The sequence below is a fragment of the Aplidium turbinatum genome, chromosome 2 (assembly GCF_918807975.1).
Source record: "Aplidium turbinatum chromosome 2, kaAplTurb1.1, whole genome shotgun sequence".
NCBI lineage: Eukaryota > Metazoa > Chordata > Ascidiacea > Aplousobranchia > Polyclinidae > Aplidium > Aplidium turbinatum.
In genome coordinates this window covers 56,946,868-56,969,064 of record NC_137473.1, presented here as the reverse complement: position 1 = coordinate 56,969,064, position 22,197 = coordinate 56,946,868, and the positions used below count along the sequence as shown (strand labels likewise).

Genomic DNA, 22,197 nt, shown 5'->3' with positions numbered 1-22,197 from the left:
TGCTTAACATGATTATTCCAACCAGGAACAGAAAATATGTTACATTTCTTCTTTACATCAACAAAGATTTTATCAGAAGCTGCTTTGAGAGCATCAGTTATAATATTATAGAAAGAGTCTATTGAGGCAACATGAGAAGCATCTGAACAATGAGAATTATTGCATTTAATACTTTCAGTTGGCAAGGAAATGTTGGATAGATATTTTTAAATACAGCAATAAATCAATAATCAATCATTTTATTTTTCGTCATAAAATGATTGATGATGAACAATACACATGAACAGCAATTTTTAGGCATTGCCTCAACCATAAATTAAAGGTAGCCTACTGTTTGTGAGATACTGTTGTTACACTGCAAATGGCTATAGCCAGATTAGGACAAATAAAAAAGTATCAAAATTGTAGCCCTATGAAACTGCAATTTCAATTGAATTGAGATGCTGTTTGATAAAAATAAACTCAACCTATTTGATCAAAACCTGGTAGTAATAGTAAGTTCACTTTTCTATTTCGGTAATTCTTAATTTGCACATGCTTTAGACCAACAGAGCCCCACACATTCACGTTTTGCAGTAGCCGTACTATACCTAACCAAGTCACCACAGATTGTATCCTTCCAGCTTACGGTGACGTCACAGCGATGTTGCCGTTTTTATTTTCGCAATAGAATGAGTGTCAGATTCGCCGATGTCAACGAAAGTTTGCAAGCGTGTAACTTAGTAGCCTGTTGATATTTTTTACAATTTTCTGGTCAGGGAAGTTTGTTATTGTCACCTTTTTGGTATCTTAGGTAAATTTCGCAAATGTATTTACCTGTCAGAGGCACTTTAAGGCAAATTAGCGCAATTTATTTGTTACATGCAATTAAAATGCACACGTCAATAATATGAGTGCACCTGCTTGGGTGTTATCAGTTCTATGTTAGGTTCCGTTTGGTTCAATATGATCTTGATATTATGCATTACATCCAACATGTTTTGAGCTAGGTATCAATGTGACATTGACTTCTGTATATTTGACACCACCTGTGACAAAATCCTTTCCGATAGCTCAGATATTCTCGTACTCACAGTGTCGTTTAACAGAGACACTTGCTTCAGCTTTTGAGCTTCAGATTCTCCCAAAACGTTTGATACAATAACTTGGCAACAAGGCAAGATCAGTTGTCTCCGATGGCGTGAGGCTTCTCAGCGATAGCTATTTTACTTGCAACTTCGTTGGAGGCTTTAACCTTGCAGTATTTTCCTTCCATTGATCACCAGTGCTATAAAATCTTGACCTAACTAAACTATTAGCTTGCCGTTTAAAAAAATCTTCATCTTTGTTTTGATAATCTGGATGATGTGTTACCAAATGTCTTTTCAGCTTGTTAGGTTTTAGAGCAGAACTTGTTAAAACTTTACAGCATAGCGCGCACTGCGGCTTTTCTTCTTCTCCAGAATGTTTCACAGTGAAACGATCCGTCTGTCTCGCGTCTCATAAATTTAAACTTTTCATAAATTTAATTAAATTTGAATTTAATTTCTCATAAATAATAATTTAATTATTCATATATTAAATTAATTAATATATAAAATTAATTAAATAAATTAAATAAGATAAAATAATTAAATAAAATAAATAAATAAATAAAATAAATCAAATTAATTAAATAAATAAATAAATTAAATAAATTAATTTAATATTAAATATATTAAATTAATTTAATTATTCATATTTAATAATTTAATTCGTCTCATAAATTTAATTTGAACTTTTCGAAAAATGTGTAAACTCACGCTACAATGACAGTCGTAAGTCACCTCAACATTTCAACGTATATGAGCAGTTCTAAAATTCACATAGTTTTAATTTTCGGATATGCTCAGCGTGAATAATTTTACAAAACGAATCTCAAATTTTGAAACCGCACCTTAAAAAATAATAGAGTATCACTCAAAAAGCATAAGAAGAATCGACAGCCCACCCCCCATACTGAGCAAGACTCCAGGAGCACAACCTTCTAAGAGTTAAACTAATTTTTCATGACTTTGCTGCTCAAGGGTATGGAATGAAATTTTGATCTTGATCGTTTTATTGCATTTTCTTTGTATAACGTTAATAAGAGCGCAGTATCCTTCCATACTGTTGGACAAACTAAATTTTTAGCTAAACTGAAGATTTAGATAAGAACTACACTTAGAGCAAATAAGTGTCTACCGAATTAGATTAGGAATTAGACAACTAAACTTATCTACTATTATTTAGTTGTCCAAGTCTGGACTGTATAATCAAAACATGACAAAAAATGACTAAAAATTGTTTACATTTCTGTTTTGTGAATTCTAAAAGTTGTTTACATTTCTGTTTTGTGAATTCTAAAAATTGTTTACATTTCTGTTTTGTGAATTCTAAAAATTTGTTTGGTTTTGTTGAACCAATCTTAGATGTTTGAAAAGTTTAGGTTGGCGATGATAAAAAAATGGTCTCTAGTCGACTTTGGTCATGTGAAGTGGCTTATTGGAGACTGCAGTGCACCAACCAGACTGAAAATTGTTTAGGAAATAGGCTAAGAATAAAAAATCGTACATAAAATGCACAAATAGATGCTATCCCTTTAGTTTTTGATTTCGTTTGAAAAGTTTATCTGACCTCAGATCTCTGAGCTTTTTTGTTAGCAGAGAGCCATACACAGCAGTACCGTTGTTTCCAGATGTAAATAGTGCGATTATTATTATGGATACAATCCAATCAAAATTTACGACAACTACTTTGCACGGTTTGCACGGCGCGACAACTACTAAACGATTATGAAACAGTTGACAAAATCTGGAAAATTCTGCAGAACGTGACAAATCAGATTATGTCTCTAGGTGGCCATGGTTGCAACAAATTCTTCTTTTCCAGTTGTACGCTTTAGGTCTAAGACAAATATCGTTCTGTTGTTGATGAACTTTGCAACGCATGCGCTTCCCACCAACGTCAACTCCAATATTCAGGTTCTGGGCTCCAACGAACGTCGATGGTCGCTGCCACCGCGTCTGGCACAAAGATGAATGTATTTACGAAGTTCTATTGAGAGGCACCAACGATCACTGTCCGTATCCCTACAGTGCAGTGGGGAAGTAACTGCGCGTTTGTGGAGACTGCCAAGGAACTCAAACTAACAATTCTACAACACGAACAATGTCAGTTTAAAGTTTCATCGATCTCGTATAAATATAAGAATATATCGTCGCTCATTACGCCTTGTTTACGGGGATTCCCCGCATCATTGTGACAAATAAAACACGAAACATGAATCAAGTTAATTTTTGTGGTTCCAGAAATAGACTGGACAATGTTGAATCAACGTTGACCAACTTCCTTGTAAAGATGATCATGGTCGTGTAACAATAAATTATACAACTCTTGAAAATATGTTGCATCGAACATACCGCATTATAGAACTGTACAGTAGGGTGGATCGTTTTTCAACTTTTTTTCTTAATCGCTTTTTAAGAGCGCGGAAAAGTTGTGCACTGACATTGTAAGCACAACACAAAAAAAAAATTCAAAAATGTTAATATCTTGGGTTGCCCCAAAGAAGTTGAAATATTGGAAAAAGTGGAAAATTTCCAAAAATTTTAATATCTTGGGTTGCCCCAAAGAATTTGAAATATTAGAAAAAGTGGAAAATTTCCAAAAATTTTATTTTTGTTTTAGTTTTTAATCGCTTTTTAAGAGCGCGGAAAAGTTGTGCACTGACATTGTAAGTACAACGCAAAATTCAAAAAGAAATTGCAAATTATTAAAAATTTCATTTTTACACATTTGCAACTGCACTACCTCCACGAATCATTGTATTTACGCAGAAAATCAATATTTACAAGTAGAATTACAAGTACGTATAGGATACGCAAACCTTTTAAGAACATAATCTAAAATCTTGTTTTGTATTGAGACGCGGCATGTCTTTCCTGGATTGTAGCCGACTTCTGATGAATCCATCGTGCTGGTTAGCGGCACCACATACTGCAACAGAAGCCTCCGTGACAACCTTGACACCTCGCTCGACTGCTTGCGTGTGGCAAGGGAAACTAAGAAAATGTTGTCTTGTGTTGATGTTTTTGACCGACCAAAGTTTTCTGTTGTCATTTTTTGTCGTTATCGGTTTGCCAGCATATCATTATCAACATAACTGACAGCAGTAAAATTGAATTTTGGAAGTTTGAAGCGCCGGATTTCATTGCAAACGGGAGTTTCTCGTGCAAACAGTATACGGCGTATTCCCAGCTCACGCCCCTGTGATTCTTTGTCAAACAGCATTGATAGAAGTATGTTTTCGCTGTGGCCAAAAAATCCATATGTTTGAATGACAGGATCGACAATGGCCTTTAGATTATCCTACAGGTAATTGTTCCTCTATCATGAACTGCTGATATTATGGAGTCGGCAATGCTTCTGGCTGTTCCTGCGGCTGGACTTAAATACTGAGATCCAGGTTCGGCGATAATACACACATGCTCTTCAACAACAGATCTTCTGTGAGACAGCCCATGATCGTCTACTTCAATCTTTAGTGTCTTGTCTTTTCAGCCACCAAAATACAAATCGAGTAAAACGTCCGACCTGGACTCTTGCAATTCTTCTCGATTTCTACTTTTTGATCTCAGAACTTTGTTTCTATCAATAATACCAGTTTTATCAGCACTAACCATTACCATACCTACGTCGTGCAATGCAGCAGACGCTACAGGTCTGGTGGTCTAGTATGGTGGGACGAAATTAGAGTTATGGTCATCGTCATGAGATCGATTAGCGATCCGTGTAGCTGCGTGAGAGAGATACAGCTTGAAACCTACAGTAAGTCAAGCGTGTACTGTGTTACCTACACATAACACACAAAAGGCCCGCACTAAGGGGAAGGCAGCAAACGTTGGTGAATATTCATGTTATCAAATAGGATACAGACAACCATGAGATCAGCAATGCGAAGGAAATATTGATTTTCAGAAATTTTCTGAAGCGATTAAAAATTAAAACAAAAAATAAAATTTTTGGAAATTTTCCACTTTTTCTAATATTTCAACTTCTTTGGGGCAACCCAAGATATTAAAATTTTTGAATTTTTTTTTGTGTTGTGTTTACAATGTCAGTGCACAGCTTTTCCGCGTTTTTAACAAGCGATTAAAAACTAAAACAAAAAATAAATTTTTTGGAAATTTTCCACTTTTTCTAATATTTCAACTTCTTTGGGGCAACCCAAGATATTAAAATTTTTGAAAATTTTTTTTTGTGTAGTGCTTACAATGTCAGTGCACAACTCAACTTTTCCGCACTATTAATAAGCGATTAGGAAAAAAAGTTGAAAAACGATCCACCCTACTGTACAGATAGATACTATGGCTCTAGATTAAATCTTTGTAGCTTTGTCATATCTTTGGGATAAGTTTGTGTGATACAAGCAGGTAGAAATGTTATCTTGAATCCAACTAGCTATGCCAGCAACAAATGAAAGCCTCACCACTGTCAAATGTCTCTTCCCAAGTTATCTATTTCACTGATTACGAAATCCATGTCGTCACGAGTGACGACATCATTGATGACAACCATCCTGAAGAAGTTTGGAAGATTTCCAAGGGCTTGGTAACCAATCAGCATCGAACCTTTCTTTACCATTCTCTCTTTGATGATCGGGGCCACTTGAGACACCTTGCGGCAGTACTCCATATCAGAAATGTCCCATTTGAAGGCGCGCAAGCTTTTCGGTATGTACCAAAAGCAGACGTTGGTACACTCCGGCTAAAAATCGAAAATAAACTTTTTGATAAATTAAGAGTTGTAATGCCAGAAACCGCCCAATGGTTTTTAAAAACTTAAAGATCTCCTAAACTAAACTACTTACCTCCGCCACCAACTTAAAACCTTCCGCGTTACGCACAATTTCAGTCAAATAAGCTGCATTGTCAAACGCTTTATCGACCCTCGCGCGAAATCCGTTGTTTCCGTGTGCTTTCCACATCAACCACAGCTTCAAAGCGTCCACCTTAACGAAAGTTCAAAATGATTGGAGTTTTTTATGACCATATTATTAACAAAATCATTGCATAAAAACAAAGGATTCCAAAGCAACAATTTTCCTCATCAGAAAACACAACTACATCCAAAAAAAAAAAATTTCTTTTTATCTTCAAATATGATTGAATCATGATATCAGTCAACACACATTTCCGTGCCAAAAAGTTTCCACGTATAGAGGTATTGAAGGGTTGCTGAAACTGAAAACAACATTACTGTACTTTTTCCGAATTAGCTCTAGATTTTGAGATATTTTTGTATGTTTGTCAAAAGAAAACGTTAAAAATAGGACTGATATGGTCTTTCGCTGCTAGACTTGGACAACTAGATAATTCTAGTAGTTTAATTCGACGAATTAGAGCAAAACGTTACTAATTCTATTTCTAATCTAATTTGGTAAAAACTTGTTTACTCTAATTCTAATTTAATCTCCAGTTTTGCTAAAAATTCTGTTTTTTCCAACAGTGTTTTTCAGCAAACGAAAGGAAACCTCATGCAAGGAAAATGCTATAAAATAATCAAGATCAAAGTGTCATACTGTCATTCCATCGCATAAGTAGCGAAGTCAGGGTTAGGGTTATACTCGATTAACTCATCAATTCACATACATCACAATGTCTATTATGACGTAAATGGTTTTGGTGCCGTGATGGGGGAATGACACTTTGATCGAGAGTTGCCCATGAATTGCCATATTAGCGTTTTTATCCAAAAAGAAAAATATATGTGACAAATGCGGCAAACTAATTCTAATCCAGTTTAAATTCTACTCTAGTTTGCGAAAACTTAGCTAGCTCTAATTTTAAGTCTAGTCTAATTTTTAAAAACTAGAATAGCTGTAACTATAATTCTAATTTAATTTCAAACACCTAAAAAAATTCTAGTTGTCTAAGTCAGTTCGCTGCTTCCTGTCTGTTGTGTTGTCTAGATTGCTATGGTGTTGTTTTAATTGTATTGTTTATATTATTGAACCATCCTATTCTCGCAATAGACGAAAAGAGAACTTTTCTCTCTTCTCATGTATTTAACACTAGAACGGCCGAAAAAAAGTATACCTCCTACGACCGCTGGTGTCGAAATCGACACTTTTCAAAAAAACTTTATTTTTTCGCAAAATTAACAGTAAGAGTTCGTTTTATTTTAAAAGTGATAAAATTATCTGAAGCACTTATTACTTTTATCACTTATTTGCACTGTTCATTTTTTGGTTTTAGATGAAAATTATGACGTAGGCTACCAGGTTTTGATCAGTTCGAAGCTTGACTGTATCTGTATCTTGACTGTGTACGATGATCTAAAAATTCAACAGAGCGAAGACATACAGCACAAGTTTTCTTATTCAGGAGAAAATAATCAAACAAACCAACAAACACTTTACGCAGTGTAGCCTTTGCTCTCTGTGACTTTCCAGTTACCATTATCACACTTCCCACTTTTCGACAGTGGTGGCAAATGATAACTGTATTGTTTTTGCAATAATGTCCACCACATTTTCTGCGTTTTTCAGATCGCAGAGAGAAGAGCAGGGACGACAGAGTCGGCTTTCCTTTGAGCACATGAACAGTTCTCAAGCTCTCAACCTGGAGGATAAAATTATGTCGGCTGATGTTGCTGCCGGAAAGTTTTCTAAAAATAGTCCGAGAGTTCAAAGCTGCAATATCTAGCATATTTGTCCAAACTGCAAGAGACCATATTTTGCTTGCTGCATGTATGGTGTATTTTCTTGCCATTTGATCAAACACATCAACTGCTACTTTGTTCTCGTTATAAAAATGGATCACAAAAGGTTTCTTTTTCTCTGTTGCATCAATACTGGAGCTGCCATGCATAGTGGAAAGGACATTTGCATTTTGTTTGCACTGATAGTTCACAAGCATGCAGCTGTTCGTTGAATTGTAGAAGAATTTACTGGAAAATCTTTCTCCTCCACCCTTGGTCATCTCCTTTTTCAGTCCTTTACTGTTAGCTCGAATAGTTCCAACAATGGTTACGGTATATTTCTTTCCTGTAGCAAACCAGTAAGATTCACCCAAGCGAAGAACTTAACTGTTGTGACGTTGTACCCGCTTTGTCTATGTAAATTGGTGGTGATCCTCATCACTACATCCTCAACGAGAAGCCTTCCATTTCGTCGTTGCTTTCTTTCAATAGCTCCGAGGTACGATAAGTAATAGCCTAAGTACGGTACAGTATTGCATACGTATCATATTTGAAATGAACCTCGGCTAACACCCAGAATTTCATGCACAAACTTGTCTGGTTTGTTTGGCATGAACACGATAAAAGGACATCTGTTTTTCATTGGAAATAGCTATTCATCGATTGGCAGGCTCCAACCCGGAGTGTAATAGTTCATACAATTAACAACAAGTCTTTCCAGTGGCTCTCGAACATGAATAAACTTATCTGTTGCAAATCACTGATAGATTTGTGGAAGGTATTTTCAAACTCAGTAGGATGAACTAATTTCAAGCCGAGCCATAGCACATATCAAGCCGAACAATAGGGTGGCTCGTTTTTGAACTTTTTTTTAAAATTCTCTTGGGGTAGTGGGAAAATGGTGCCAATGAGTGAGAAAACAATCATGACAAAATTTGAGATTCGTAACAAACTGTCTTCAGCCTCCTCATGGGGCCCAAAAATCGAAAAATGGGGTCAAAAACGCAATTTTTTTCAAAAATATTTTTAGTTTGGGTAGATACAATATTGTTTAGATATATCTAATTAACCTAAGAAAAAAAATTAGAGTCATTTGAACCATTCCTTCAGCTTCCTCACAGCTTCTGAAAATTTCCATTTTGCTGAAAATCTCGCGTTTTTGTGGGTGATTACATGATACATAATTGCGTTAGACATTTTACCAGCTATAAAACGTCATTGTATTTCTCTTTATAGATCTGCCCTGAGCTGTAGCGTCATTTTTTAATGAAATTGGGTTTACTTGGTAGGAAAAAGTGACGTCTTTTATTTGAATTTAAGTCACTGACGAAGTTTGTAGTTTTGTAACCACAAACAAAAATGCAAAATTTTCAGCAAAATGAAAATTTTCAGAGGCTGTGAGGAAGCTAAAGAAATAGTTCAAATGACTCCAATTTTTTTTCTTAGGTTATTTAGATATATCCAAACAATACTGCATCTACCCAAACTAAAAATATTTTTGAAAAAAAATTTCGTTTTGACCCCATTTTTCGAATTTGGGCCCCATGAGGAGGCTGAAGACAATATTTTACAAATCTCAAATTTTGTCATGAGCGTTTTCTCACTCATTGGCACCATTTCCCCACTACCCCGAAAGAATTTAAAAAAAAGTTCAAAAACGAGCCACCCTATTGGACAATTACCATGAGAAACGCTATAAGTAAGTGTGAAAACTATTGAATTAGTTTTTTTCATGCAGAAAATCTTTTATGCTTTACAAATCTTATTAAATTTGTATGAGGTGTCGATTTCGACATCTCGGCCGTTGGAGGTATGGTATATCCGCACATTGTGGATAACATAAAAAGATAATTTTCGTATTGATTTTCTAGCTCCTTTCATTTGTCCTTTTTGCGTCAACATAACACGTTTATGGAACTAACCACTACGTCTGTAGGCATGTCAGAATCAGTGATTAGTTTATACCAACAAACACCAACATAGAACTAATACATGCAGCAAATGACTGATAATCTCGGACACTTTTCGTTCAAGAGGCAGTCAGTGCTTGGAACCAAGTACGACAATGAAAGATAAAAAGCTCTACAAATTTTTTTTTGCTGAGAAAAAAGCAAAAGTGTGATTATCATGATATGAAAAAAGCTCATGTCCACGCAACATTTTGTCACAAGAGTGAGAGAGCATTTGGATTTAACTGTTCTCAATAGAAAAAGTGCCATTAAAAATCACATACTCGATTGCCAAACTTGTTCAAGCAATAAACCATCCCTGGAGTCTTTTAGAATTGTACGTATTGCCTCATGGATTTTGATACCAAAATCCATGAGGCTTTGCTCATAAAATCTTGAAATCCTCGCCTCAATAGGTAGCTGTTTGCCACAGGTGTAAGAAACGCCAATTATTTTATTGTGGAGATGTTTCGAATGCTTTCGCAGGCCGCACAAAAGCTGCACGCCGGCCAGATCAGGCCAGCGGATCGTAGGTTGCACACCCCTGGACTACATCTATTAAGTTATCAGGGCCCGATATATGTAGCTACTTTTAAAACAATCATATTAAAACCTAAACAGAAAATATAATGTTATGACTAGAACCTTCCAAATAGTCTATTTGACAATTAGTTGATTGAATAAAAACAGCTTTGCTGGTCCTGGTAATAATCCACAGCATTCATTTACGAAAGTTGTAATCGATCACTTACCTTCCTCCCACATTGCACCACTTTGTTGCCGATGTCATAATCAATATTATAGAATTTGTCTTGCTGGAATAGATACGGGATATTAATGGAATGGCATTCCTTCAAAAGTTTCTGCAAAAGTTAAAGTTTCATTTATCAAACTACAATGCCAATAAAATATTCTTTACATGGGCAAGATATCTTCACGTGAATGGTGAATGCCTTTTGCTATCTAGGAAATAAATTTAAGTTGAATGCCAGTGGTGGTTGTGAAGCGGCAGTGACTGAAAGAGTAAAGGGAGTGTCGAGAGTTGTTATGTGGGGCTTACGCCAGAAGCCAACACGTCGACTGTGCGCACTCAAGATCAATTAAACACTACCAATCAGAAGAGAGAATCAATAGTTTTACAACACTCTCCCAAACTTTAAAATGAAACCAATACATACTAACAAAAACTTGACAATAACTAATAACACATTAAACGATCAACGGGGCGTCGTTCACGATTAGATCGACGTAATGTTTCTGATGCGACAACACTTCGCCCTTTTGTTAGATTGTCCGTAACAGTCTCAGACCGTGTATCAGTAATTGGAGTGACAGCTTCTTCTGACAAAGTCGGTGTATTATTCAATTTGCTCCTGGAGGAGTTTCGGTGAAGTCAGTTTGTTCGGCCACTTTACTACTACTGGTAGTACTTTCTTCATCATCTGGAGCACACACTTTGTCACAATTGGGTATGATCTCCAGTTTTTCGGAAGATCCTCCATACGGTGCTAAATGCTTTGTAGCTACTGTTGAGGTTCGTCCATCTGGATATTCTACACGAGCCTTATCTGAATTAGCTTCAATGAGTTGTACTTCATCAACTAACGGGTCGTTTTTACATTTTCGTACATAGCGTTTAAGAAGCACCGGGCCCGGAGTCGACAACCACGTAGGCATTGAATATCCACATGTAGATCTGAGCAAAGTTAAAAAGTCTCTCATGTGGAGTGACGTTAGTAGCTGTGCATAAGAGTGATCTCATCGAATGTAGGACATCAGACAGTACATCCTGCAAGCACTCAGTAGGTAAACGTTTCGACTTTAGGGCTAGTTGAATACCTTTCCAAATAACGCCATGGCATCTCTCGACTTGTCCGTTTCCAGCAGGATTGTACGGCGTGGTTCTGCTTGTGGCTACTCCTCTTTCCAACAAAAACTGTTTTAGTTCTTGACTCATAAAAGAAGACCCTCGATCAGAATGTATGTAACCAGGCATTCCAAAAACGGTAAACAATGAAGTCAACGCTTCGATCACACTTTCAGTGGTCATATTGGTAGTGGGTGTAGCAAATGGGAATCTAGAAAATTCGTCGATGACACACGAGAAATATTTGTCACGATTACGAGACGGGAGAGATCCTTTAAAATCTATGCTCGAACGTTTGAATGACTGCGTTGCTTTCACCAGGTGTCGTTTGTCTGGGCGGTGAAAACTAACCCTAACCCTTGTATACGATTATAAAAACGGGGTACCCACCAGAAATAATAAGAAAAAAATTCCAAACAACGACTTAACTCTTTCGCATTAGTTGGCACAGGCAATTGACGTAAGGGTTCTAGTCTGCCCGGGTCCGGTTTGATCTCACTTTCAGAAATTTCGTAGCCAAGTATTGGTAACTTCCTTGTGGTCCAAATACTTTTCGCTTCATTGAGAACGATTCCTTTTTTCTTGGAAACTTCCATGGACTTCCTGAGTTTCTTGTCGTGATCGTTCTGATTGTGTCCACAGATAGTTATGTTGTCTGAATATGGGTAGACCCTTTCTAAGTGTTCTTCTTTGATGATTTCAGTGATTACTCGTTGAAAACAAGCTACTCCGTTAGTGACTCCGAACGACACCTGGTAAATTGGTATAACCCGCCATCTGCTTCAAACGCCTTAAATTTTCGATCTTCTATTTGAAAAGGGACTTGATGGTACGCACTAGTTAGAGCGACCGTACTGAAAGCTCGGTATAGAGCAATTTCATTTGCTAATTGTCCCATGTTAGGCAACGGAAAAGCATCTAATAGTGTGAATTTATTTATAGTTTGTGAGTAGTCGATTGCTAACCTTTTTTTGGTGTTTTGTTCTTTGACAGCCACGACGTGAGCTCTCCAACGTGACTGACTTTCTTCAATGATTGATTCTTGCAACAAACGAGTGGTTTCTCTACGAATAATGCCCGATCATCTTGAGAGTATTTTCGTGATTTCGTAGCGATGGGGTGACAGTCTGGGGTTAGATGTTTAAATGGTTCTGGGGGATTATTCTTCAAAAAGGTAAAACTGCACACAGGCACAGAAACACTCGACTTCTTCCCTCTATAATGAAATATCACACTTTCATGTTGAGATTGAAAATCTAATCCGAGTATGACATCCGCGCATAAGGCGTCAAGAACACCGAGCTTCATACCTGGGTATACGTGGTTTTGGTAGGAGACGTCTACTGCCACATAACCCAAAAGTTCATCGGAACATTTCGAAGACGCCAAAGCTATAGGCCTAGTGTTCCTTTGTGAGACCAAATTGAGATTGAGGGACTTTACGATGCGAGGGTGAATGAAACTCTCAGAACTTCCGCTGTCAAACAACGCGGAAACAGTTTTGTCGCCCAGTAGGCTACAACAGGGGCCGCCGCCTTTGAAAGAGAACTAGAATAAAAACCTTTTTCAGATCCAAGTGTGCGTCTTGGTGGAGGATTCTGTTTGAAACTTGCTCCGATTGTAGAATAAAAATGGAAGCAAATATTTTAATTGGTTTAGTTTTCATAACATCATCACTTTTCTTTGCACGACAAACAATAGAAAAATGTCCTAATTTCTGACAATTAAAGCAATGTGCTTCTTTAACTGGACAAACGGATCTGCAATGTCTTGCTCTCCCACAAAACATGCACTGTTCCTTATTGATAGAGGCCGACAGAGTGTTTTCAGAAACATCTTCCACGACTGATTCTTCAAGATAGGTGGCATTAATAGCGTTCTGAGTTGCATTAGATTGCGAATCCTTTACAGCTGCTTCTAAGGATTTTGCTTGATCTGTCATCTCACTTAAAGTAAGTGTTTTATTTTCTAGGAGCCTCTGACGGATCCACGAAGAATATATTCCTCTTATGAATGCATCTCTAATATATTCGTTTTCGTATTCTTTTCCTGAGACTTGACGAAAATTGCAGTCTTCACATAACTCTTGTAATGCACGCAAGTATGCGGCAATGGTTTCGGAATTGTGTTGATTTTGAGTTGCGAGTACATGGCGAGCATATATCTCATTTTTTGGCTGAACGAAAATTTGTTCAAGTTGAAGCTTAGCTTCCTCGTACGAAGTTGTATTGCTAATAAAGCGATACACTCGTAGAGACACATAATTGAACAGAACACTCAACTTGTTTAAATTTTCTTGGGGCAAAACCGCTACGAAAGTCTCAAAAGTCCATATCCAATGCTGCCATGCCCATTCTGTTTCCTTCTCGCTTGGATCAATATCCAATTTCTCTGATCTCAACACTTTATTCATTTCTTCCACTGTATTTATCTTTTCAAAAGCAATGTTTTATAAATTGACATATTTTATTGACTTAATAAGATTACCATAACAAAGGCTTTATAAAACATAGCTAAACATAAACTTAGCACCTAAACTCTTTACAACCCGCACAACACAACCGAAAAGTGGACAAAGAGAAATGTGAACAAGAGCTTCGCGAATCACGCCAGAAGCCAACACGTCGACTGTGCGCAGAGCACGCAAGATCAAGTAAACACAACCAGTCAGATGAGAGAATCAACATGGGCTCAGGTTGTCAACCTCCTGGTGGTGAGCCCTGGTAATTGATTCTTGCAATCAAACGAATGACAACAAATCGAGACAGCAATTGTAGCTCACAGAGCTCCATGCAACTCCATCCTGTAGAGAGTGATGCCGACCCAGAGCATGCGCCCTTCATGTCTAATAGCTGTTCAGGGCGGGAAACTTCAGTTGTCGTATGGGAAGGCATCACCTTGCTGCAGTTAAATGTGGAAGGCCTGACCATTGAGTATGGCCGAAAACGTTTGTAAATTTTAGTTTATTTTTATGCTATTATGGTTGTTAGGTTTTGTTTGTCAAGTATTGAGGAAACGACTATATTAGGCTACTCTCTAAAATTGATAATAACCGTCAATATTTCCCGGTCGGTGATCTAGGCCAGTAGTTTTCAAACTGTGCGTCGCGACGCCCTGGTGCGTCGTTTCACTTTTCCATGGGCGTCGCAGAATAGTTCCGTTTCTTGGCTGAACTCAGTTTTAAGATTATACAAATGAGGTTAACCCTTCGAGGACCGCTGGGACACATGTGTCTCATGCACCTAGCCGATTACACCGCAATTAACTAAAAAAAATTGCCACTGCTGATACCCTAACGTAGTATTGGATGTCTATCCTTCAAAAAAAATTGGAAACTCTGAATAATTTTTCTTGGTGTTATTTCAGTTTGAAAATAGTGAAGAGTTGAGGTTTCAAGTGCGTTGTTTCCCCTCAAATTTGCGAAGCATATTAGGGTTAGGGTTAGAAGCATATTTATTTACATTTGTCCAAGCTTGAGTGGAAATTTGCAAAATACTTCCCGGAAAAGTTTTCAAACTAGGAAAGGATTCGTGATCCTTTCGTAGTAGGAAATCCGGCAAATCTTTGGATTCAATGAATGACGATTATCCAGGTTTGGTGAGAGAAAGCACTGCCAATTATTATCTCATTCGCCACGTCGTATTTATGTGAAGCAAAATTTTCTGCCTTGGCGGTGATAAAAAGCAAATATTGATCACGAATAAACAGTGAAAGAGAAATGCGGGCGGCAATTTCAAAAATTCTCCCAAGATTCAATGAACTTTGTGAAAACAAAAAAGTCCACACGTCACATTAAATAATATCAGTGATGTACGCGCATACAAAAAATATTGACGCCGTCAGCGTAAACGCAAACGTTCGAAAAACCATACGGCGTATGAGTCAACGTAATTTGTAAAAAAGTTGGCGGCGTCAGCGCATACACTAGCGTAAACTCATTTTGTTTGCTAGGTGCCAAACATTCACACGGTATAAACCACTCGAAACAAACAAGTTTTATTTTGAATTTCCACAAAGAAACACAAGCATCTGAAAGTGTTCATCTGACATTTTGCTGCGTTTTGGTTTCAATATGTCTTTGCCCATTGAAAACATTCTTTCAACTTATTCAAAATTTGGAAAGTTTGATAAAAAAAAAATGCAAACAACAGCTAAGACATTAAAAAGTAGGCTATGCGTTGACGCTATGCGCTAAAAAACCGCGAAAACTTTACGGCGTAGCCTCGAGCGACAACTATCCAAAAAAATGTGGCCGTAAGCGTTAGCGCAAACAAAAAGTCGACGCCGCAAGTTTACGGCATAGAATTTGCGGCGTACACGTACATCTCTGAATAATATACATTGCTTTTTGTTGTTGTATCAATAAACAAAACTTTAATCATAAGTTTCTTCATTTACTTTTATTTGCTGGTGCATTGCAAGTTCAGAAAACTTTTTCAGAGGCGTAGCAAAAAAAGTTTGAAAACCACTGATCTAGGCTATTTAAATGTATTTTGAAGTGCGAAACGACTTTGCATCGCAGTGTGTTTTGAACAATCTGTCGCTTTTCGATTTTACTTAACCAGCTTGTAACACTTGGTGTTTTAGGACAACACTAAAGATGCGCTTGATCAATTGCAATACTATGATGCCAAAAGCTTGCAAATACAAACCGTATGCTTTGTTAGGAACATGCAGCATTGCAACGGCGCCATCATCATCTTGTGCGGGTTCCAGGCCACAGAGTCGCTGCGGTTGATTCCCCAGCAAAGATGCTTTTGATTGGTCGAAAGTAATGAGGCTCCGCCCCACGCAGCCTACAGTGCAAACATTTGCACAACCATCACATGATGAGTAACATTCAATAAGATACAACCATCACATGATGAGTAACATTCAATAAGATACAACCATTACATGATGAGTAACATTCAATAAGATACAACCATTACATGATGAGTAACATTCAATAAGATACAACCATCACATGATGAGTAACATTCAATAAGATACAACCATCACATGATGAGTAACATTCAATAAGATACAACCATCACATGATGAGTAACATTCAATAAGATATGTATTAACACTGAATGTGAATACACTCGAAAGAAAATACTAAAAACGTTTTCTAATAATAACACTGGTCAACACAATTTAATGCAACAAGGATAAAGAGGTTTTGGGGGTTTTGAGGGTAGGGAATCGCAAAATGAAGTCCGTTTTCTCGTATCAAACCTATTTTAGTTTTGTTTTTTCATTACAACTTCAAGGAATGGTTCTCTACCCTGCTTTGTTTTCTCGGTTATAGGTGAATTATTCGTAAACAGTTGTTCGTAAAGCAATTGTTCGTAAACAATTGTTTGTAAAATCAATTCTTCGTAAAGCAATTCTTCGTATACATCAATTCTTCGTATAGGTGAATTGTTCGTAAACAGGTGATAGGTGAATTGTTCGTGAACAATTTGTCGCAACACCAAGGTTTGTCTTGCAATTTCCGATGAAGGTGCGTAATGCAAATTTTCCTGAATAACCAAGTTACGACGACACAAAGAAATAAGCACAATGAAAAAGCGCATTTTTTGTTATTTATTGGAATACAACAATTGTCTGTGTTTAGCAATTCTTTGCTTACACTACCAATACTACTTTGAGTAACTTCGTACAAATTGTCCACGAGCCAAGTTTAGTATGAAGTATTGTGTGCGATTCCACGCAAGTAATCACAAATTTCATCATCTTGAAAGTCTTGACGCCAAGTTCGGACGACTCTAGTTAGTCTTTCTGCACGCCACTGACATACTGTTCAATGCGAACCTAATTTAGGTTTTGCTTTCGCTTGATTGCAGATATGAACTTCCAAATATCTGGATGATTTGCAGATACCTGGAACATGAACCCTCTGTGCCATCCTTCAATGCTATTATTAGTTTTGGAAAGGCCACTGAGGACGCCATCATAGCAGTTCCACATTTGAATTGCAAACATTGGAGGACGGCGCCCTTGACGACAATCTGGGCGCCCAACTCAAGTGTCTTCAAAGTAGTTAATTACTGGGTGAGCAACATCTGGTGATACATTCCCATCAATGAGAATGTCAAAGGCCCGGCTGACTTCATCAATAGGCACAAAGGCCAGAGACGACAACATGCGCAGGCTCAGAGCAAATTCTGCACTTGTCTCGTACTGCTCCTTCAGGCCACTCGATTGCGTCTTTCTCCAAATGCACTGGCACAAATGGAAGAAACAGCCACGGTGAGTTGAAAGTGGGTACTCTCTGCTTACTGCATTGACCATGGCCATCTCAAAGTCAGTCATGATTGTCTCTGGAACAGCAACAGCAGGTAACAACTCCTTGATCTTTTGCAGCAGATGAATGTATGTCCCTCTCCTTTTGTCCCTCAGCAGGGCATACACCAGAGGCACTGAAGTGTTTTCCTTCAGTCCGTGTATTGTGTAAAGCTGTTCAAACAGTGAAGGCACTGTCTTGAAGGTACCGTCAGCATACCAGTGCTTTAAACGGGCAAGGAGCTGCAGATTTCTTTCAGTGGCAAAGAGGACCATACGGTTATCTCCAGGCCAAGAATGTTACACCAGCAAACGTTTGCTTGTACTCTACTGGAAGCACAATGTCACGGAGAGAATGTGGGATTGCCGGGCCTGCATTTTCTTTCGATCGCACTTGGGCGACTGCCCTTTTCATGCTCTGCACACTTGGCAGTTTTGCTGTCGTGGCTTGACTGAGTCCAATAGTTTTTGCTGAGACGAGGTAACTTGGGGCATTACGACTGTCTTTTGCTGCACAACGAATATTTTCCATAACCTTTGCTGCTTCGACATGACCAGCATCTCCAGCATGATTGTGCTCACCTCTGGATTATACAATGGCTGCCGTAGCAGTTGTTACTCGTGCAGGACATTTCTTATTAAAATGCTCACATTTCCAATAAGTAGTTTCTTGCCCTTGAAAGTTAAGTGCACTATAATCTTTAAGCACAATTAGCACATCTCTAGCATATAGGCTACCCTAATTGATTGTTCGTAAACAACTGTAACTGTTTTTTTTTTTAAAAGCTGTAGCCTAACTTTTATGAACATTTGTTTACGAACAATTGGTATTACGGTCAATTGTATGCCCGAAGAATTGCTTTATGAAGAATTGCTTGACGAAGAATTGATTTTACGAACAATTGCTTACGAACAATTGCTTTACGAAAAACTGTTTACGAAGAAAACGTCGGACACCGTTTTCTCCACCCTGCCTTGTTTTCTCCACGCTGCCATTTTTTCTTCACCCTGCTTTGTGTTCTACACTCTGCTTTGTTTTTTCCACCCTGCTTTGTGTTCTACACTCTGCTTTGTTTTCTTCATCCTGCCTTGTTTTTTCCACCCTGCCATTTTTTCTTCACCCTGCCTTGTTTTCTCCACCCTGCTTTGTTTTCTCCACCCTGCTTTGTTTTCTCCACCTTGTTTTCTCCACCCTGCTTTGTTTTCTCTACCCTGCTTTGTTTTCTCTACCTTGCTTTGTGTTCTCCACCCTGCTTTGTTTTCTCCACCCTGCCTTGTTTTCTCCACCCTGCTTTGTTTTCTCCACCCTGCTTTGTTTTCTCTACCTTGCTTTGTGTTCTCCACCCTGCTTTGTTTTCTCCGCCCTGCTTTGTTTTCTCCACCCTGCTTTGTGTTCTCCACCCTGCTTTGTTTTCTCCACGCTGCCATTTTTTCTTCACCCTGCTTTGTTTTCTCCACCCTGCTTTGTGTTCTCCACCCTGCTTTGTTTTCTCCACGCTGCCATTTTTTCTTCACCCTGCTTTGTTTTCTCCACCCTGCTTTGTTTTTTCTACCCTGCTTTGTTTTCTCTACCTTGCTTTGTGTTCTCCACCCTGCTTTGTTTTCTCCACCCTGCCTTGTTTTCTCCACCCTGCTTTGTTTTCTCCACCCTGCTTTGTTTTCTCTACCTTGCTTTGTGTTCTCCACCCTGCTTTTTTTTCTCCACCCTGCCTTGTTTTCTCCACCTTGCTTTCTCCACCCTGCTTTGTTTTCTCTACCTTGCTTTGTGTTCTCCACCTCGCTTTGTTTTCTCTACCCTGCTTTGTTTTCTCTACCTTGCTTTGTGTTCTCCACCCTGCTTTGTTTTCTCCACCCTGCCTTGTTTTCTCCACCCTGCTTTGTTTTCTCCACCCTGCTTTGTTTTCTCTACCTTGCTTTGTTTTCTCCACCCTGCTTTGTTTTCTCCGCTCTGCTTTGTTTTCTCCACCCTGCTTTGTGTTCTCCACCCTGCTTTGTTTTCTCCACGCTGCCATTTTTTCTTCACCCTGCTTTGTTTTCTCCACCCTGCTTTGTGTTCTCCACCCTGCTTTGTTTTCTCCACGCTGCCATTTTTTCTTCACCCTGCTTTGTTTTCTCCACCCTGCTTTGTTTTCTCCACCCTGCCTTGTTTTCTCCACCCTGCTTTGTTTTCTCCACCCTGCTTTGTTTTCTCCACCCTGCTTTGTTTTCTCCACCCTGCCTTGTTTTCTCCACCCTGCTTTGTTTTCTCCACCCTGCTTTGTTTTCTCTACCTTGCTTTGTGTTCTACACTCTGCTATGTTTCTCTACCCTGCTATGTTTTCTTTATGCTGCTAAGCGATGGAATGATAAATTCACAAATGGTTCCAATGGCTGCTTCGCTCCAGCCTGATCCACGATACGTCATCAAATGCTTACGTCAACATGCATCCAGATCTTGTACTTGTGACATATGTCCGCGATTGAGTCGAGTGGGTCAAAAGCGCCTAGTACTGTAGTTCCAGCAGTAGCGACGACCAGAAATGGAACGGCATCCTGGAAAAGCAGCGTTGTGGAAATGTTACGTGTACGTAGTAAAACAAAAAGAAAAAATACAAAAGAAAAACAATGCTTCAAGTGGTTTCAGATTTAAAATTATTTAATTTATATTACCAACCGCACTACTTTAAAATCAGAGTAAAGGTAAAATCAACATCATCGACCATCATCATCAAAATCAACATCATTGACCAAGTTACGAAATCGTTATGGAGTTTTGCTATCTTGAAAATATGTTAGGAAAAGGTGGTGGCACAAACAGAGCAGTAACGGCAAGAATATGTTCTGGTTGAATATGTTTCAAAGAGTAGTCAGGCACACTTTGTGGCAGAATGCTTTCTCGCAGATTGAAAGGAAAGTTGTACAAGGGGCGTGTAAGAAGTGTTCGGAGATGAAAAGGATAGACATGAGGCGAATGCAGACTACAAGAATGAGGATGGATGGCAAGAAGCTGTTTGGCAATATTAAAAGTAATGTCTTGAGAGAGTGGACTGATGTTGAGAATACTGTAGAGTAATTGCGCGATCATCGTCTGATATGGGTTGCACATGTTGAACGAATGGATGAGAACAATTTGATAAAGCGAGTTTGCAATATGGTAGTGACAGGAAAAATGAGAAAAGGAAAACCAAAAGAAACGTTGGGATGACATCGTGAAAGATGACATGACAAAAAGAAACCAGAAAATTGAAGATGCAAATCATAGAGAGTGGTACAAGAGTCGCTGCAGACAACAGGTCGACGTTGATGTTTCGGGATAAAAACCAGGTTTCTTTGAAGCACAATGGATGATGATGGCGTCATTGGCCAGGTCATCCGAAAAGCAACAAGATAAACCTGCGAACTAGCTTCCACTATACGACGCTCAAGATCTTCGGGGATCATCTTCCCTCTCTCATCGCATTTGACCATGATGACGTTATCCGATCCCACTCCCAACAACGAGGCGTTTTTCTTGTTCGAGTAATGGCTGTGCTCGCTCACGAACGCCACCATTCGGGGGAGATTACACATGCCTCTGCTTTTCACATCCGGCATCTTGTGAAAACGCGCCAAATTCATACCCAGCATGTTGCTGTAGGAACCACCTGGACAAAAACCCATCAAATCATTGAAAATTAAGAATTATTCCCGGTCGGCTATTTTACAAAATAACGACAACATACTGGTGACGCCATGAGTAGTGTACCACACTGAAAGGATTGTGATGCGAAAGTTCTGTGCTATTCTGCTCTGTGAGTTTAACTCATCAGTTCAATCCTTCCCATCTCAATACCCCGCTGTAGAGTATAAAACCGCAGGTATAATTCGGTAAACCACCTGCCGGGAAAGTCCCATCACCGTCCTTGTAGCCAACGACGTCACGAAAGCGTTTGAGCAAGATCTGTTCGATGAGCACAATGACAGGAGCCACCTCGAAGGTATACCTGGAATGAACAAGTGAATGTGAGGGTGGGCATTCCAAAGGTTTCGAGTGGGCATTCCAGGAGTAAATCAACAAGTAAGCCAGACTTGGACAACTACAATTTTTGTAGTCTTTCGAAATTAGATTAGAATTGTATAATTAGAGTAATTTAAGCTTTTACAAATTAGACTACGATTAGAATTAAAACTACCTAAATTTTCACAAATTAGAGTAGAATTTAAGCTAGATTAGAATTAGTTGGACGCAGTTGTCACATATCTTTTTTTGGTTGGATAAAAACGCCAATGTGGCAACTCGGGATCAAAGTGTCATTCCACCATCATAGCGCCAAAACCACTTACGTCATAATATAGGCCTACATCGTAACTTCAGTGAATTGATGAATTAAACAAATTTTTCATGACTTTGCTGCTCAAGAGATAGAATGACACTTAGATTTTGATCGTTTT

The 22,197-nt window shown here is 38.5% G+C and overlaps 1 protein-coding gene across 2 annotated transcripts in view; it reads right to left on the bottom strand.

The window, feature by feature from the left end:
* Nucleotides 1-2,680: 2,680 nt before the first annotated feature.
* LOC145764581 (cysteine sulfinic acid decarboxylase-like) overlaps nt 2,681-22,197 on the bottom strand; it is a 38,494-nt gene continuing 18,977 nt past the window's right edge. Inside the window, exons 3-10 of one of the 2 annotated variants that reach the window (XM_082576211.1) lie at nt 21,643-21,749; nt 21,160-21,410; nt 20,203-20,319; nt 16,170-16,313; nt 10,403-10,513; nt 5,870-6,010; nt 5,489-5,766; nt 2,681-3,023 (exon numbers count right to left, since the gene is read on the bottom strand). In XM_082576211.1, the coding sequence (XP_082432337.1) occupies nt 5,494-5,766; nt 5,870-6,010; nt 10,403-10,513; nt 16,170-16,313; nt 20,203-20,319; nt 21,160-21,410; nt 21,643-21,749 (1,144 nt within the window). In that variant the 3' untranslated portion in view covers nt 2,681-3,023; nt 5,489-5,493. Of the gene's footprint in view, nt 5,767-5,869; nt 6,011-10,402; nt 10,514-16,169; nt 16,314-20,202; nt 20,320-21,159; nt 21,411-21,642; nt 21,750-22,197 lie in introns of both variants that reach the window. The other variant, XM_082576210.1, reaches the window with a different exon arrangement.